General features: G+C 40.2%; 1 protein-coding gene across 1 annotated transcript in view; it reads right to left on the bottom strand.

Moving 5' to 3' along the window:
* PCNT (pericentrin) overlaps nucleotides 1-18,561 on the bottom strand; it is an 89,116-nt gene that overhangs the window by 31,539 nt on the left and 39,016 nt on the right. Inside the window, exons 24-32 of the mRNA XM_064160412.1 lie at nucleotides 18,170-18,318; nucleotides 16,794-17,008; nucleotides 15,274-15,485; nucleotides 13,691-13,853; nucleotides 12,538-12,681; nucleotides 6,105-6,334; nucleotides 4,851-4,970; nucleotides 4,317-4,337; nucleotides 1,087-1,314 (exon numbers count right to left, since the gene is read on the bottom strand). Coding sequence (XP_064016482.1) covers nucleotides 1,087-1,314; nucleotides 4,317-4,337; nucleotides 4,851-4,970; nucleotides 6,105-6,334; nucleotides 12,538-12,681; nucleotides 13,691-13,853; nucleotides 15,274-15,485; nucleotides 16,794-17,008; nucleotides 18,170-18,318 — 1,482 coding nt within the window. The remainder of the gene's footprint in view (nucleotides 1-1,086; nucleotides 1,315-4,316; nucleotides 4,338-4,850; nucleotides 4,971-6,104; nucleotides 6,335-12,537; nucleotides 12,682-13,690; nucleotides 13,854-15,273; nucleotides 15,486-16,793; nucleotides 17,009-18,169; nucleotides 18,319-18,561) is intronic.

The following is an 18,561-nucleotide window of genomic DNA, read 5'->3' as shown; positions in this document are numbered from 1 at the left end:
TGACAGTAATGTGGGAGGGATTGTTAATCTGCTCAAAGGTAGGAAGGCTCTACTGAGGGAGCTAGACAGGTTGGAACAATGGGCCAAGGCAAACTGTATGAGATTCAACAAGGCCAAATGCTGAGTCCTGCACTCTGGTCACAACTATCCCATGCAATGCTGCAGGCTTGTGGCAGAGTGGCTGGAATGCTGCCAGGCAGAGAAAGAACTGGGAGTTTTGATTGACAGCTGACTGAACATGAGCCAGCAGTGTGTTCAGGTGACCAAGAAGGCCAACAGTATCCCAGACTGTATCAGGAACAGTGGTACAAGCAGCACTAGAGAAGTGATTGTTGCCTTGTACTTGGTACTGGTGAGGCCACCCCTTGAGTACCGTGTTCAGTCTTGGGCCACTCACTACAAGATACTGAAGTGCTGGAAGGTGTCCAGAGAAAGGCACAACAGCTGGTGAAAGGTCTTGACTGAGGGATCTGTGACTGTTAGTCTGGAGGAGAGGAGGCTGAGGGGAGAGCTTCTCACTCTCTAGAGCAACCTGAAAGGAGGTTGTAGTGAAGTGGGTGCTGGTCTTGTCTTACTAGTGAAAAGTGATAGGATGAGAGGAAGAGGCCTCAAATTGTACATGAGGAGCTTTAGGTTGGATATTGGAAGCAACTTCTTCACTAAAAGGGTTCTCAAACAGTGGAATAGGCTTCCCCAGAGAGGTGGCCAAATCCCCATCCCTGGAGATGTTTGAAAGACACAGAGATGTGGTGGTGAGGGACATGTTTCAGACTTACTAGAGTTAGATAATGGTTGGAGTCAATGATCTTAAAAGCCTTTTCCAACTGAAATAATTCCATGATTCTATGACTAACATTCAGTAACACTAACTTTTCAGGAATTTCCATAGAAGCAGAAGAGCAGCTCTGATCCACACACACAAACAAAAGACCTGTCAAAAAGCAGCCTCCAAGTATAGCTATAATTCCTACAACCAGAGTTTAAGAACATGGCTGCGATGTCTGCCATTAATGCAACAGTTACTGATATCCACCACAAAGACACTGCATAATGCCACTCTCATTGAAATAAGTATTTTACAATTACTTGTTTTAATTCAGTTTTTGTTTTCTTCATTTTCTCCAGTTGCTGTTCCAGGTGCTGTACAGTCTTTGAGACTTGAGTACTGCTGCGCTCCAGTTCTTGTATCTGTGCCACCAGTTTTTCTATCTCTTTATCACGAGCTCTAATTTCTTGCTGTTTTTGCTCCTTCTCTAGTAACATCTTATTGTAATCATCAGTCTTCTCTTTTATTTCTGCTTGCAAATATTCTACCTATACAGAAATCACATTACACAGATCTTCAGGAAATAGAACAATCTTCCGATTGGAAGCAAGAATAATCTCACGGCAAAGGAGGAAGAATTTTGCTGCGGACTAAACTAGTGCTAAAATCCCAGAAGAATGTAAAACTAGATGAGGACAGAAAGGATGAAAAAGTAACTTTCTGAAACCTTGTTTTCCAAATGCAGCAGATCTCAAATACACATTTGATTACTGTCTCTTAACATGTGTATTTCTTAACGTACTGAATGAAGATAGGCTCTCAAGGCGTGGAGGTTTGTTGGGGTTTTGTTTAAGATTTAAAAAATCCTCCATGAGCTATTACTAAAAGCATTAGATTCTGTTTCAGATTAGCATTTAAGATAGCATTAGATTCTGTTCAAGACTTTAAAAAAATCCTCCATGAGCTATTACTAATAGCATTAGATTCTGGAACCTCAGAACCCTTTTCCATTACTCATGAACTCCACTTTAAAGGAACATACCAAGAACTGAAAGATAAATATGCAACACAACATACTCAAATGCCTGCAAATCAGAGAGATTCACAGTAGTCAACATGAAACTGGCACTCTTTTTCCAAAAAGAAAACCCTTTTAAATATGAATAAATTTAGTATGTGAGATCCAATCATGCACAGAGCTGCAGGAAAACAGTTACTGATTCATCCCATAGAAGCTCCCATAGGAGCATCCCATAGGTGGGTTACAGAAGCAGGAGAGAACCAAGTATGACAGACAAGCTACACTGGAAGTGATAAAGTTATTAAGCAGAATGAAAGAAAGCAATAGGAAACATTCTAGAGAATAAATATTTTCAATCAAAGAAGATCAGATTTTACAAGATAAATGTCTGAATTTATGCAAATTCCACTTCAGTATTATACAGTAAAAATTCTTTGTATTAATATAGAGCTTTACATCTTCAAACACTGTAGAGGTATTACTAAAGCAGAAAAACGCCCTCTAGCAAAGTACAGAAGAACAGACTTAGGCTAGTCAAATTGTTAAGCATGAAGAGTACCACAGACCAGTTATGAACACCAAATGTGATTAACAATAAATTTTCATCTGCTTACAGGCACATGTACTTTTTCCTTAATCAGGCAGATCTCTTATTGTCTTTCCATGTTGTCAGGCAATTAATCAACTGTTATGCATAACACAGGCTTTATAGTAAAGCTTTTCAGTACAGAAAAGTCTTTAAGAAGTTTAACATAGCATTTTGGCACCAGAATTCCAGAGATTTTGACATTTTACACATGAAAACAGTGGGTGTAACCCCACGTTGCTAGAAAGCCAGTGATGCAATCCTGTAGCTAACACTTTCACAACTTTCACCCTCACGGAATACTCTCAGATGGTAGCTCCCAGTACCAGCCAGCACTTTTTTCATAATATAACCACACTCAGATCTGCTTTGAGCCTAGAAAACAGCAGAGAAGAATTATGAACTTGATATAACTTCTGCATGCAGGAATTAGAAGTTCACTTAAACCAATTTGTTTTGGAGTGAGCTCAGTAATTATTGACCTTGTAGAAGAATCAAACCACTGCATGAGAACTGCCTACATCCTGACATTTTATTTTGGCAGATTGTGTGCATACCTCGCCTTACTCACAAATGTCACTTACTTAGTTATCTTCCTTGTGTGCCTTTCTCCAGTTCAGTTTTATCCCTTTGTGAGACAGTCTGCAAAGTTACTGCAGCTAGTCTCAGCTTTTTCAGATATTCCTCTTTATTAAGCTACAAACATACTAATAACTGTCGCAATTGACCTGGGTTTGGCTGGGATAGGGTTAATTTTCTCACAAAAAGATGCTGGGAGCCAGCTGAACCAGCCAGTGGGATATCCCATACCATCCTGACACTGTGTCCAAGGAGAGGCTGGCCTGAGCAGGTACAGTCAGTGGATTGTGTTTTGTATCACTCACTTTCTATACGACTTCATTAGTATTATTATTATTTCTGTTGATTCCACCTTCACTGTATTGTTCTGTTAAACTCTCCTTATCTCAACCTATGGAGCTCTGCATTTCACTCATGCTTTTTTTTCCCATTCCACCAGGGTGTGGGATGGAGGTCGCCATGTGAAGAGCTCTGCGGGGTTTAGCTGCTGGCTGGACATTCACTATGATATCCACACCCTGGACAGAGAGCAAGCTGTGGTCCTAACAGTGTGACATATCTTGGATAACCTGACACGTATCCTTCAGCCTAAAACTGTCACAGAGGTATACCTTCTGGTTACAAACAGATCTTCAACAACACATGTGGTCCTCAGAACAAAAATCTTTCCCATTCTTTTTCTGACCCTTGCCACAGAGTTAATAAGATCATGCAGGCTGCACGTGTGATGCACTCAGAGAATCTTAATGCCAGATAAAGACAAAACTGACACATAATGTAATCACTTTCCTTCTTAAGAAGGCTAGTGAAGTCCTATGAGAAGTTACAGATGACCATCAAGTGCCTTCCAGTATGGAAACTGTACTCTATCAAAGATTCATTTGCTCCTACAAGATTTGCTTCTGCAATACCAAAGTACACAATTTCACAGACTGTACGTAAGTGTAGAGAAGAAAATGAAATTAGGTAGTATATGCATTAAAGCATTGTTAAGAGCAAGGCCACAAACAAAACCTGAAGGCACAGGGAAACACTGTAACTTCACCATCTTTGCTTCATACTCCAAACTTCAACTTCTCCTTTCATGCAAAAAACCTCTTTTAAAGTTGTTGACTGTAATATATCTGAGTGCAATAAACCAAGAGAATTAAGAACTTAGGTACAGGAAATTAAACTGAAAGCAGTTCTTTACACCCTGCAAAAATTCTGCCACCCTAAAATATCTATCCTTATCTTCAAGTCAAGCTGAGGCATCCCTGACATCAAGAGCAGAGGAAAAAGAAATCTACAGCCAGTTTAAGCAATAGAAAGATTTGAAAGGGAAAGGAAAGAAAAGTTAGAGATGTTCATGCTGTTTTCCATACCTGCAGAATCAATTCATAGTTCTGTATAATGTGTGTGTGGGGGGAAACAAACAACAAAACAAAACAAAAAGCAAAGGTTAATCTTTGAAACCAAGCATTAAACAAATGAATATGTCCAAAAAAGGACTAACTTCGAAACTTAAATTGTACAAGGCATGTAGACAAAGAACATTATTACAATTATTTGAGCTAGAAAATCTAACCACATTTAGAATCCAGAAGTCAACCCTCAGGTGTGCTCTGTAGAGCAGAGTGTCTGTATTGTTCTCCTCGATTAATTTAAACCAGGTTCATAAGCTGTAAAACTTCACTCCAATACACATACAACATTTCTTTCCAACTCCCTAAGAAAGTGTCAGTACACTCTCACTGCCTAAATGCAGTCTGGCCAGCTAGGGATAAACCTATTTCCTGGGCGACAGTGGAGGCAAAAAGCCCAACTCTTTCAAAAGCCAGTCCCCCAAAACAGTGAAGACTTTGGCATTTAGTTGCAGTACACAAACTCCTTTTGCTACTAAGTCTGATTTTACTCACCGTATGCTCTTTGGGCTCCCCTGAAATCTGTGACTTTGATGAAAGTTTTAACTGTTCTTCCAGTTTCTGAATTTCCTGCTGAAAATCATCACGCTCGTGCTCCCTTTCTATAGCTTGCTCCTGTAAACCCAGCCAGAGACAATGAAAAGATTTTTAAAGAAATCTTGCACTTCATTCAAATAGAATCATAGAATCAACCAGGTTAGAAGAGACCTCCAAGATCATCCAGCCCAACCTAGCGTCCAGCCCTATCCAGTCAACTAGCCCATGGCACTAAGTGCCTCATCCAGTCTTTTCTTGAACACCTCCAGGGACAGAGACTCCTCCACCTCCCTGGGCAGCCCATTCCAATGGGAAATCACTCCCTCTGGGAAGAACTTCCTCCTAACACCCAGCCTATACTTTCCCTGGCATAACTTCAGACTGTGTCCCCTTGTTCTATTGGTACCGAGCACAAGAAAAAAATTAGGGTTCATTTCTGCAGTGAAGAAACCATACACACTTAAAAATAATTAACAACTTGAAAGCATAGCTAAAATTACATGGAAGAAAAAAAAAAAAACCAACTTTTTTTACTCCAGTGCACATACAAACTACAATTGAAGCAATTACTAAAAACTTTAAAATCATCCTGCAACACAACAGAGAGTCAACTAAAAAACTACTTTGCTTTGTTTGTTTTTTTTTCCCCTAAGACCAGGATATCAATGTCTTAATATCAAACAAAAAGCAAAGTATCCCATTTTAGGAACCATCCTCCAAGTCTCAATCACAAATTAGGAAGAGTATCTATCATCTGGTGAGAGGCCTTGAGCACAAGCCCTACGAGGAGAGGCTGAGGGAGCTGGGGTTGTTTAGCCTGGAGAAGAGGAGGCTCAGGGGTGACCTTATTGCTGTCTACAACTACCTGAAGGGTGGTTGTGGCCAGGGGGAGGTTGCTCTCTTCTCTCAGGTGGCCAGCGCCAGAACAAGAGGACACAGCCTCAGGCTGCGCCAGGGGAAATTTCGGCTCGAGGTGAGGAGAAAGTTCTTCACTGAGAGAGTCATTGGGCACTGGAATGGGCTGCCCGGGGGGGTGGTGGAGTCGTCGTCCCTGGGGCAGTTCAAGGCAAGGTTGGATGTGGCACTTGGTGCCATGGTCTAGCCTTGGGCACTGTGGTAAAGGGTTGGACTTGATGATCTGTGAGGTCTCTTCCAACCTTGGTGATACTGTGATCTCCAAAAGCATGGAAATGTGGTAGTGAGCTTGCTTACATCCATGAACTGCCGCTGGTTTTTAAGCTGTTTTTCAAGAACTTGAATTTGCTGTTTTAATTCGGCAACCTCCAGTAACTGTGTAGCCAGGTCCTGATTACTGTGCAGCTGTTCTTCCAGTTCCACCTCCAAAATTTTCATTTGAGAACATAGGTTGGAATGGTCTTTTTCTGCCTGACATTGAAGCTCTAACTTCTCCTTTGCTAAAGATTCTATTTCCTTGAGTAGACCTGAATAAAAACACAAAATGAGAATCAGTTGTCAGTGCAGGGCAGAAACATCAAATCAAGTTTAAGATGAGATTAAATTCAGGTACTTTGGACAGCATCAAATTCAAAAGTCCTGAGATGGTCTGTAAGAGAAATCTGACATGTGACTGCCCATTGTGTCTCTTAAAGTCATCTCTGGTACAAACTACTGTACGATGTAGAAAAGGAGGACACAGACATCTGTTCTCATTTCCAAAGCAAATCTTGGTTGGAGATGTGCTGGGCACATAGAAAGATTTGATCATCACCACTGAAAACTTCACAGTTCCAGAGAAACCCTTCTCACCTGACCAGGAGTCCTTCAGATTCCCTCCCCAGAACCTTGCCCTCTCAATCCTCATTCTACATTCTTCTTGCTTGAGGCACTTTCCATATCATAACAGGTCCTCAATCATCCCAATTCACTTCATTCCACATGTGCTCTGTCCCTAAATTTAAGCCTTACATTCCACTGACAGCCACTTAAGTCTCTCATTCCCATCCTAATTGCCCCATCTCAACTGTTCTATCCTAAATCTTTGCCACCCCTTCCATCCTGATTGATTGTCCTACTTCAAATCTCTTCCAAAACAAGCCATCCAAGACAGAATTCTCAATTCCTCCAAACTGTTATGTCAAGATCCATCTTAGATATTCCAATATCCAGTCTCAGATCAGCCTATCAATTACTCTTCTGCTTTTTCCTATGCTGAAGGCAGTTTTTGACCTCTACATTGAGTTAGCACCCAGTCCATCTTTCAGTAGCCACCACTGACAAGCCTTCCCCAAAGGCTGGCTGCTACAGGAAAGTAAAGTTAATCTTTTTCTCTGAACCACAGTGTGGATTAAAAGACAGAGAACCTCATCATGCTTACAAAAATCAGTCCAGTTCTGACACAACAAAGGGAAGAAACAACTAGGGAAAAGATGGAACATTTTCCTATACAGACTGCATACTGCAAGAATAAAAATGTACATAACTCAACATTATTGGCATTATCAAGAGCTAATTTACACCTGCAAACTGTCAGATGGACTGAATACACTGTTTAGGAGAGCCAAATTGAGGCGCTACTGGAAATGCACTTGGAGCAAAAGTATTTTAATATGAATATAGCTAAATAACCTTTACAAGGAAATGTGGTATTTAAAGCAAAGTCCTGCAAGAGCTCATTATCTTACTTTTCAAATGTTCAATTATTCATCCTAAATGCTTTCAGCCATAGAGAAAAAGGAAGTTTATTATTCCAACAATGACTTCAACTGGTCATCCAACTCAATTCCCAGAATGGTACCATTCACTTTCCCAAGCATGATCAATTAGATCCACATGATTTCTGACCCAATATCATTTTAAGCTGCTGCTACAAATCTTCAGAAGCAAAAGTGATACTACAGCCTCCTGACAAGATCTTTTCAAGTGCTTCAGTATCCACAGGTATTTATATTTCTAGAGACTTTCAAACAAGCCAAGAAACGCAAGCATTTGTACATCCATGCTTAAGAAGATACGTGTCACCAGCTTAGTACAATGCAAGAGCATCTATATTTAGACATCAGGCAAACTGTCACTGCAGTAAGGACAATGGAACAGAGCATGCACGGACTGTGAAGTCTCTGCCTCTGGAAATAAAAGAAGCTGGACAAAGAGAAGCAAGTAAAGTATATTCTATTTTAGGACAAAACTATGGACTAACCCAGCTCTCAAGGTCCACAGCAGTCCTGTGATTCTGATTTAGTCACCACTGTCTCTTACTGCAGCAATTATATTTTTTTTCTGCACCAAGATAACATTAAAATACGCAAGATAAAACTAAAAGGTTAATTGAGCAGGTGGAACCATACCACATTCTTTAACCATTTGTTAAACTTGCTAAGCAAACAGACACAAAACTGCTTATCAGTCGCTTGAATTCTTTAAGATGCACAGCATAGATACATTGTGCCAATGCAAACACAACAGCTGAAGGGAAAAATAACTAAGTTGGTTTTCCGTCACTTTAGACAATGACAAGTCCTGCCTTCCTTTGCAGAGGGTACACTGGCACTGGGCTTTGCCAGCCAGCTAAAGTTTGCTATTAGTTGATAAATACAAATCACAGGACTAATAATGGACTCTGAGAAACTGCTGGAGATAGACACAGACTACCTATCTCAAAAACCCCTAGCCCTGGCAAGTACTTTCTGCCTTTGAATGCTAATCCAAAACTATGTTCCAACTACATTTCACTCCGTGCACTTAATTTTGCAAGTTCACAACTAAAAAGGGCAATATCTCAGATGTCTATATAATAACAACTGTGCAATTTTTGTGCCAGGCTCCCTACTTTTTATAGCACAGTGTTAAATCATCACATAAACTAAGCTCCAAGTTTCCTAACTAAATGTTCATGGAGTTGTGGATGTAACACAGGCTCTGTCAGAATGCATGCAGGTAAATGAAGGACTCCCAAAAACAATTTCTCTCACAATCTGCTCACTTGGAGCCATCATAAGATCCAGCACAGAAAGTTATTGAAATCTGAAAGACACAGCCCAGAAAAAAGCCAACAGTGTGAATTCCACTAGTAGACTGAATCCCAGCCATAGCTGCACAGCAAAGAATCTCTTTCACTATGCAGTGTATTTAGGAAATGGGAATGAAATGGCATGCTTTTGTAATTGCTTATGCACAGGGCAGGACAGCCACAGGAAGGGTACATCTGTAGACTGACCCCTTGAGAAAAGAACTGTCACTTTTATGAAAGTCAGACAGAATTTTTGCCTTCTATATCCTAATAAACATGATCATGAACACATTGATGGCTTCTTTTTAGCTTGGATATGAACACTATTGCTTTCTGAAGAACAAAGTATTGCTAAACCTGAAATAAACAGTCACAGTCACTTCAGACAGAAATGCAAGTGGAAAAAAAAACAATTAGCCTAACAGACTATGTAAAATTGAAAATGTTTCATAGACAGCAAGTAACAAATTTTGGCAATCTCAGCAATGCAGTGTGCTTGAACAAGATTTTTTTTTTGAAGTACATGTTCCCTAAGCATAGAAATAAATTTCAAGTAACATAAATTGCTATCAAAACACAGATTTGTTTCTCTGTGAGGACTAATCTGCTACTTTATTAATGCTAACTCACATCATGCAATTCCAGCACTCTCCTTCCCGCTTCCAAGCTCATCAATTAGCAAATGCCAAGCTCCATTCTAAGTGCATTTGATTAGCAAAGCTGTTTTACTATGATTAGTACTTCGTACCCAAAAAATGGAGGAGGCATCAGCTTTTGAAGGAGTATGTCATGTCAATGAAATCCAAACAACATGATTATTACTTATTATATTTTCCACATAATACAAACAATTCCAAAACAGAGGAAGAGTACTACAGATGGCTGGGGATGTTTCCCTTTCATTGAGTGGGCAGCAGCAAATTTCAGGACAGTGAAGTGGTTACCAAAAGTATGTTCAATAAAATTTGTGTTTGAGGGAGATCTGAAGGGACACAAGGAATGTGTCCACAGGGCAAGACAGCTCTGTGCAGCTTTTTAATTCTATCTGGAATTCATCTAGATTTTTTTTTTTTTAATTCACCTGAGAGACTTTATCTATCCATGTGGTAAAAGAAATGTCTAGAAGCAAGAGACACTGAATATATGCAAGACTGGATGAGGCACTTAGTGCCATGGTCTAGTTGACTGGATAGGGCTGGGGGATAGGTTGGACTGGATGATCTTGGAGGTCTCTTCCAACCTGGTTGATTCTATGATTCTAAGACAACCTATCTGCAAATATGTGTGCTTCTAAAACTAATCTAAAAAACAATCTGGCATCTAGAAATTTTGCTTCAGCATTAGAATTCTGAAGACAGTGTAGACCTCTACAGACGTTGGTTTGTTCTGTTTCACCTTTCCTAATTAGCCTTCCCTACCATTCTGCTTTCCTCCCTTTTTTAACTATCCACTCAATTACATTCTCTAGTCTCCCTTAAGACTTCCTTTAGTTCTTGCTGTATTTATCTTAGCTTTCCATTTCACACCACCTCAAATATTTTTTCTTCATTTAAATAGATTTTATCAACAGCCCACTGTGCACCATTAGAATCTCACAGCAAGCTGAACAACTCACTCCATCCCTTCCAAAGAAAAATTAACTCAGCAAACAAAAACAGTGGCACAATGCACTTTAAAGCCAAACAGCACAAAACATTGTTTTCCTTTAAATATTGATCAGTGAATCGAATATTTTTTCACTTTACTTGTTTTGTTGTTTTTTTTTCATGAATCACAGAAGTTACACTTTTTTTTTTGCTAAGACATCCATAATTCTGGTAATTTGTTTGGTCTGTTTATAGAGTACTATTCCTCTTTGTTAAAAAGAAAATCAAAACTATCAATCCGTTCACTCAGTATTACAATAATAGACCAGGGAAAAAAAAACCACACTCAATTACAAACCTGAACCTTCTTTTTGTGCTGCATTAGCAACAGGTGATCCTAGAAATAAACAAACAAAAAAAGACAGACAAGAATAGAATATTGTGATCCATTCCTTCTACATCAAAGAAAATGAGGTGGGGGAGAGGCAAGGGGCAGGCAAGAGCTGCAGAAGAATGATACAGTAAGGCTGAAAGTCAGGCAGGACTCCACAGCAGACATTTCCAAGAATTAGCAAGATAACTGCAACATCTAGACTGTGTTCAAACACACCCTTCCTATAGAATTTGGCTTTATAACCTGAAAGCCAGATTCTTTACATTCCTCTAGTATTGACACTGGAGAAATTTCATAGAAAACTGATCCTTGCAGTCTGTATTTCTGACCTGAGCTCACACTATGTGCAACTACCTGTTACATGGTCTGCTCAGTCAACAGAGATCTATGCAACACAGCTGAAGATGGCACTGAGGTGACATAGCCTAGGGTAGCATAATGATGGCATTAGCAGAAATGCAGTGATCTCCAGTAATAATTTTTTTACTGGAAGATGTTACAGAGAAGTTCACTTACAGAAGTACTAGAATGACATTAAGACTGCAAATTCAAGAAGAGGAAACTTACAGCAGTATAATGATTCACAGACTTATGAGTAAGAACCAGTATGACCTAATCTTGAGTTCCTGTATATTGCAAGTCATGTAACATCCCTAAAATTTCCTCTGAATAAAAAAAAATCTTACATAAACCAGCTATATTACACTGGGATTCTTCAAGGTCTTCATTAAAATACTGTCCCACTCACAAAATGTGTGCTCCTTCATGTGCAGTGTGAATTATCACAGCACCAGCTTCCACTTATACAGTGGTATGAGACTCCATCCAGAATGTTGAGGCTCCCTTTTGCCCTACTCCACTTCCTTACACAAGATCCCTGTAGTTAGCTGACATCATGTCAGATGCTCTGTGGAGTTGAGGGAGTGATGGAGTAGAAGAAGAAATTAGATAGATTGCTTATTTGCACTTGCTCATCTGAGTTTCATTTGAGATTCCAGGGGCTGGCTGTGGCTTGCAGCAAGTCACCCTTTATATAGAAGTTTAAGATACCTGCGCTCAACCTTATTCTTCCCAACAGCACTACCTCATTCCACTTTTTCAACCTATATCTTTCCTTTAAAAATCTAAGTAGACTTTGAGCTTGACCATTAAAATCTTACCAGTCATCCTTACTGATCATGTATGTGTGTTTTGACATGACAAGGTTGTGAAGCTTATGTATAAAACTAAGTACACATCAACACTACAATCTTCCAGGAGTATTTTGTTTCTTCTGCTGTTACTAAGGTATCTCTTTATTCTTGGAAGCAGTCAAAAGCCTTGAAACCCCAACTCTTCTCTTTGCTGCAGTGTCAAATGACCAGCATTTCAGCTGCCAATTAGGTTCTAATTATCTGTTGCAATAAACTACTTGTAGTTAGTATATGCCTCTTATTTTCTCAGACATTTTCCATTTTTATCTAAGCATGAGACTGCAGAACTACTTTTCACTAACAGCACTACCACCTTATAAGCAAGAACCAGAGACTTTAGTTTATTTCCTGCTTTTACTGAGCACCCTGCTAACCTCTGTACCAGACAGAGCTGCTCACTGGCTCATCAAACCAAAGGCTGATGATGTGTTATAGAAACACACTGCAGCATGCCCTGACAGGAACAATTCTGTTTTCCACTAACAGTGTTACAGCCACTCCTCACCGAGAATTGCTTGCTCCTGGGTGAGCTCCTGGAAGCGCTCACGCATGTTCTCCAGCTCCACAACCAGGCGACGTTCGGATTCCTCTTTCAGATTCAAGGCCTCTTCTAATGCAGCTTTTTCTGAAACGTAGCCTTCAATAATGCCTAAAATCCCAAGTCAGAATCCAAATCAAGCAATAGGCAAATTCATCTTTGGGAAAAAAAAAAAGCAGCTTGAAAGCTACAAGCAAACAATTTTTGGCAAACAATGGAAGGTGACGTAGAAAGGGAAAACTGCAAGTCTAGTGGAATTTACACAGCAGCTGGGCTTTTGGAGGTAACTTACGGAGTAAAACGCAGCAGTTAATGTATCCCTACAGATTTGATGAGGCTGCCATGTTTTAAAATGTTTCACAAAATACAGAATGGATACTGGCTTACTAGGCTAGATGGTCTTGGATTACCTAACACAGAAGCAGCCTGACAACCTTTTCTAGGGGCTGAGGATCAAACAGTCTCCAGAAAGTAGATCAAAACATTAGAGTCCATGAAATCCAGCCATAATTCATAGCAAGAAATGAAACAAGATTTTGGAAAGATTAAGTAAGCCTTAAGGAGCACAACTGAAGAGGAGAAAGCAGATCCCACAGGGGCATTCTCAGGTAGAGAAGCTCAAGTTGAAGGACACAGAGCCCTCAACAATTCTCCTACATAAAGGCAAAGACTTTGGGTTGTAATCCCCACAGAGGAGAATTAGACTGACAATAAGCAGTGTGTGACAGTGTTGAGATCAACAGCCTCAGCCATTTTGTCTCCTCTTACAGAATCCCTTTATGCCTGCACTACCACAAAACACTGCTCTAGATCATGTTGAACCTCTCTCTATAAATCAAATAGGTGATCTGATTTACACTGAGAGCATATAATATTTTCAGCGATCCAAGTTCCCATGTTTAGATGTGCAGGAATGCAAAGTGCTGCTTTGAAAACGATGGTATTTTTCACACACAATCAGTGGTATAATTCTAGGACTAAGCACTACTCACATACATACCCCAGAGAAATGCAGGAAGAGACTTAAGTAACAGATCTGCAAGAGAAGATCTATGCTTCAAGTAACTGGAATGAACCAGTAGTAAATGACTGTAAAATCTCTACTTGTTTATTTTCTTACCCTCTGTTTTATGAAGTTCTAGTTCCAGCTGCTTCTTGGCCTCACACTCCTCACTGAGGCACTTCATTAGTTCCTGGTGCTGACTAACCACTTGGGCAGTTTCCTGATTGCGGCGGCTGAATTCTTCTTCAAATTGTGCATGGTTTTCATGCATCTTCTCCAACTGAAAAAAAACCATCATCATTTCCCCTAGCACTGCACATGCCATGCAATAACACTACAGACACTGAAAGAAAAACACACTCCATTTCTTATATTTTGATGAATTAAGGTGCAAGTTTTGATGTTTTGATTTAATACTAGGTTGAATTTTCCCAAAACCTCTGGACATTCAGCAATTCCCTTTACTCACACACCTGTACTTCTGCCACAAATCTTCTGCAGGTACACAAATTGCTTTACTGTACATAAGAAGAGGTGCCTCCCTGCTGGTTAAACTGCTCAGCTTGACATGCTTCCTGAGCCACTTAAAATTCAATGCATCCTTACACTTCAATTGAAGAGATTCAGCCACATCTCATAGACAGTGAAGTCAACACATCACCAAATTTCCAAGCCCTGGCTCTCTGATACAATGTAGGCTGCATTCCTACCTGCAATGCCTCAAGGTCAAATGAAAGGAATAGAGCAGCCCCATTCACATTTAGTTTATATTTAGCTTATCCTGGTGGATGTTTCACATATGTAAGCAAAGTCTGCTTGAATGCAACTGATGAAGGTCAACTACAATCTATATCTGCTACAGCTTGGGTAAGTGCTTTAACCACAGGTTAGCTACAACACCAGCACCCAAAATTACAAATTGAGGAACTCATTCTAGAAGGGCTTTTTTAAGATGGTGAATACTATTTTGCACAACTTATGGGTTGCACAAAATGTGATAAGGATAGAAATTTCAAACATATTCCTTCCCTTCACATTTTCTCTTAAATGGTGAGCTTTCTTCCTCAACAAACTAATTACTGTAGCACTAAATTCAGTCCTCTAAATGTATTGAGTACCCAGGCATCCACCTCAGATTTGCAGCTTCTCTAAACTGAATGCTTAGACATTGCAAAACTCAAAATGGAAATGCTCAAATTTTCTTTACAATATTCAGTGCAGTTCCTGTGAGCATAATTAAACAGTAAATGATTAGAATGCATTTGCTTGCTGCTATCTACACACTCTCAAAACATATTAGCATGGACAGTTTTCTTAAACGTGCTTATCAATGTTGAAGAAGGGTTGGTGTAAAGTGCAATAAACCCCTTAAACCTTAAAACCACTTAACTCTTGGTCTCCTTAAGTCACCAAATGCAATTAAAATCCTAGTTTAAACCTAAGGCAACAAACTTACAGTCTTCCTATAGAATCTGTTAGAAGAAATAAAATATGTTCAAGACCCATGTATAAGAAAAGACCAAATAAGGGTGAAACCCTCACTATAAGAAGCAGGGGATACATCTGCTGCCTATACTGGTAACTTATCACGTGTTCAGACAAAACCTGTTTCTCTTCAGTAGCCTGTCTACTACAGAGCACTAAAATATGGAAGCTTTAAACAGATTTTATGTTTTCAGTATAATTATGCAAAATTTTACTTGTTTAGTTGATTCTGTAACCAATTCCAGAAGCCTCTCCACTGCAGTGCACAAACGCTGAGAGATTTTCAGTATCACTTCTTCACTCTCACATGCCAGTTCAGGCTTTGCAAAAACACTTTCACAAAAGTGTTGGCTCAACTCAGACCCCTCGTCAGTCACTGGAGACATCTGGCTGCATTCTGTGAGACTTGTGTCAAGCAACTCATCTACTGAAAAAAGAGGACGTATTTGAAACACAGAGAAAAGACACATCAGTGGGCACTAAGCAACAACCCAATCATACCGGGACATTGGTTGGCCCGGAAGATGTATCTCAAGGTGAAAATTTGTATAAATCAATAACTGAATGCTGAAAAATCAAGACAGGCTTTCACAATGCTTTGAAATACTGTGCTGCACATCAGGGCCTGAAAAATCAGCATTCACCAAGCTACCGAATCACAGAACGTTGGGGCTTGGAAGGAACTTTGAAAGATCATCTAGTCCAGCCCACTGCCAGAAGACAGGAAGATATCCAGGTGGGTTTTGAATGTCTCCAAGAAAGGAGATGCCACAACTTCTCTGGGCAGCCTGTTCAAGTGTTTTGTCATCTTCAACAGTGAAAATCATAGAATCAACCAGGTTGGAAGAGACCTCCAAGATCAGCCAGTCCAACCTAGCACCCAGCCCTAGCCAGTCAACTAGACCATGGCACTAAGTGTACCATACAGTCTTTTCTTGAAGACCTCCAGGGATGGTGACTTCACCACCTCTCTGGGCAGCCCATTCCAATGCCAATCACTCTCTCTGGGAAGAACTTCCTCCTAACATCCAGCCTAGACTTTCCCTGGCACAACTCAAGATTGTGTCCCCTTGTTCTAATGCTGGTTTTGCCTGGGAGAAGAGACCAACCCCCACGTAGCTACAACCTCCCTTCAGATGGTTGTAGACAGCAGTGAGGTCACCCCTGAGCCTCCTCTTCTCCAGGCTAAACAACCCCAGCTCCCTCAGCCTCTCCTCATAGGGTTTGTGTTCCAGACCCCTCACCAGCTTTGTCGCCCTTCTCTGGACACGTTCCAGCACATAGAACTTTCCAGGCTCCAGCTTGCAGCCACTGCCCCTTGCCCTATCATTGGACATCACTAAGAAGAGCCTGGCTCTGTTCTCCTGACACTCACCCTTCACATATTTATAAATACTAATGAGGTCTCCTCTCAGTCTCCTCTTCTCCAAGCTAAAGAGATCCAGCTCCCTCAGCCTTTCCTCATAAGGGAGATGTTCCACTCCCTTAAGTTCATCTTTCCTTCTTTATAAACCATTCAGGCGTTTCCGGCAGGATCTTAGTAGTTGCACTACTAAAATAATTACAACAGAAGAACGCCAATAGACATTATCTTAAGAGCAGATGAAGTTTGAAAGAGACATATAAAAGATTTCAAAAAGCAACATCCCCTTTCTGAGCCTCATCCACATAAAAGGAAATGGTGCTTTTCAAGAATGTGAAATGATGACATCCATTTATGCAGATAGGTGCTCACCTTTTTCTAGGTGATGCTTTTCTTTGGCTTTGAAATACTGCATGAACCTTGTTTCTTCCATAATACTGGGAATTTCTGTAGAATCTCCAGAAGTCAGACTGTCATCGAGGCAAAGACCAATCTTGCTACAGATAAGGTCCTCAACAGCTATTGTGGCCTTCACCAGCTCCATAAGCAGTTTCAAAACATTCTGATAAGATTCTTGAAGCCTTTTCCTAGAAAAAAAGCCATACTGAATACTTCAAGTCCTGCATGCACTTGACTTAAACGGCATTTTGAACCTACTGAAAATCCCACAATGTAAAATGGGTGTCTTGCCATGGTTTGACAATTATCAGTGAAGATGATTCAGACGATTGAAAAAACCCACAAGGCCATTCACACAGATGTGGCTCTGCAAAAAGCCTTTCTCTTCTCCACGGCTAGATGGAGACATACTGCAGCCTGAAGCATCCAAGGCTTCCACATCTATGGAAGCATCAGTAAGTAGGGAGAAGACATCTGCTACTATTGTAACTCTGGCAGCAAAGTATCGAGGGGTGTTCTGTCAGAGCAGGCAACGAAATTATACTTATGAAAACATTTTAGTGTTAAGAAAAACAGTAAGCCAGTTTCTTAAAAGGTGAGAGAGGGAATTCTTAGAGATAACCTCTCTAACTCACACATTCCAACAGCGGAATGAATCAATCTGCATTGCACTGAAAGGTTTCTGCGATCAAGAGACTGTCTCCATTTCTTAGCATTTTCCAAAATTACAGACAGTGGAAACTGCAAAATAGTGAAGTCTACATCAGAACACAAGAAAAAAGGGAATTAAAAAAGTTTTTTAAATGCAAATAAACTAAATACATCATCATTCTGCACTACTAATTTCAGCTAGTTTAATTTTGCATAGTTACTGATTGCTTTATGAAAAGTGAGAAAACAAAAACCCAGCTGCTAAGCATTATGTAACCCAAGATGTTGTCCTGGTTTTGCACAGACAGAATCACAGGCCAGCAGTTCTGAGTCCACCAGAACAGCCGACTTGAAGTGGCTCACAGGTGTATCCCATACCATAAACATAAAGGGGAAAGTTTGCTGTGAGAGCCTCCTGCTTGGACTTTCTCCTTGAACCCCTCCTGACCCTGCTTCTCTTCCTCCTGAGGACTACTTTCCTGTTTATTGTGACTTCTTAACTTTGCTGGGCTCAGGTTAACTTCGTGTACTTCACAGTTGTATTAGTATCAGTTTGGCTATTTCACTAAGTCTGTTTTCATTTTGACTTGTGGATCTTCTCTCTATTTTTCCCATTACCTTTTGCTGTTGGGGAGGGAGTGATAGAACCGCTGTAGTTTAGCCCTGGATACGGGCTAAAGATAGACAGATGTACAAACCTTTCATCCTTGGACTGCTCAATACCAGATCTCAACACAGCTACCAAATTTCCTTCTTCGTTTTCTCTGTCCTGTAGCTCAAGAAGTGCCTTCAGTTCAGAGTTTGTCTCTTCTATTTCATGGTTTAAAGACTCCACTTTCTTCTCCAGCTGTGAAAAATATAGTAGTAATGCCACAAAGTCTTTTTGCAACTATGAACTTCAAATACATGCATACAATCACGGTCCTCTGTGACACAAATTTTCTTCTACAATTACTGGAAATTATGAACAGCAGAAAGACTAAAAATGAATGGTCAGTTTTTTTAGTTCTCTTTTTCTGATGTTAATTTAGCTTCAGGGAGGTGCCCCACTTGCATTTGGACTCAATGCACGTGAGCAACACAAAAAGCT

The sequence above is a fragment of the Pogoniulus pusillus genome, chromosome 2 (assembly GCF_015220805.1).
Source record: "Pogoniulus pusillus isolate bPogPus1 chromosome 2, bPogPus1.pri, whole genome shotgun sequence".
NCBI classification, from domain to species: Eukaryota; Metazoa; Chordata; class Aves; order Piciformes; family Lybiidae; genus Pogoniulus; species Pogoniulus pusillus.
This window is presented reverse-complemented; position numbering and strand designations above follow the sequence as displayed.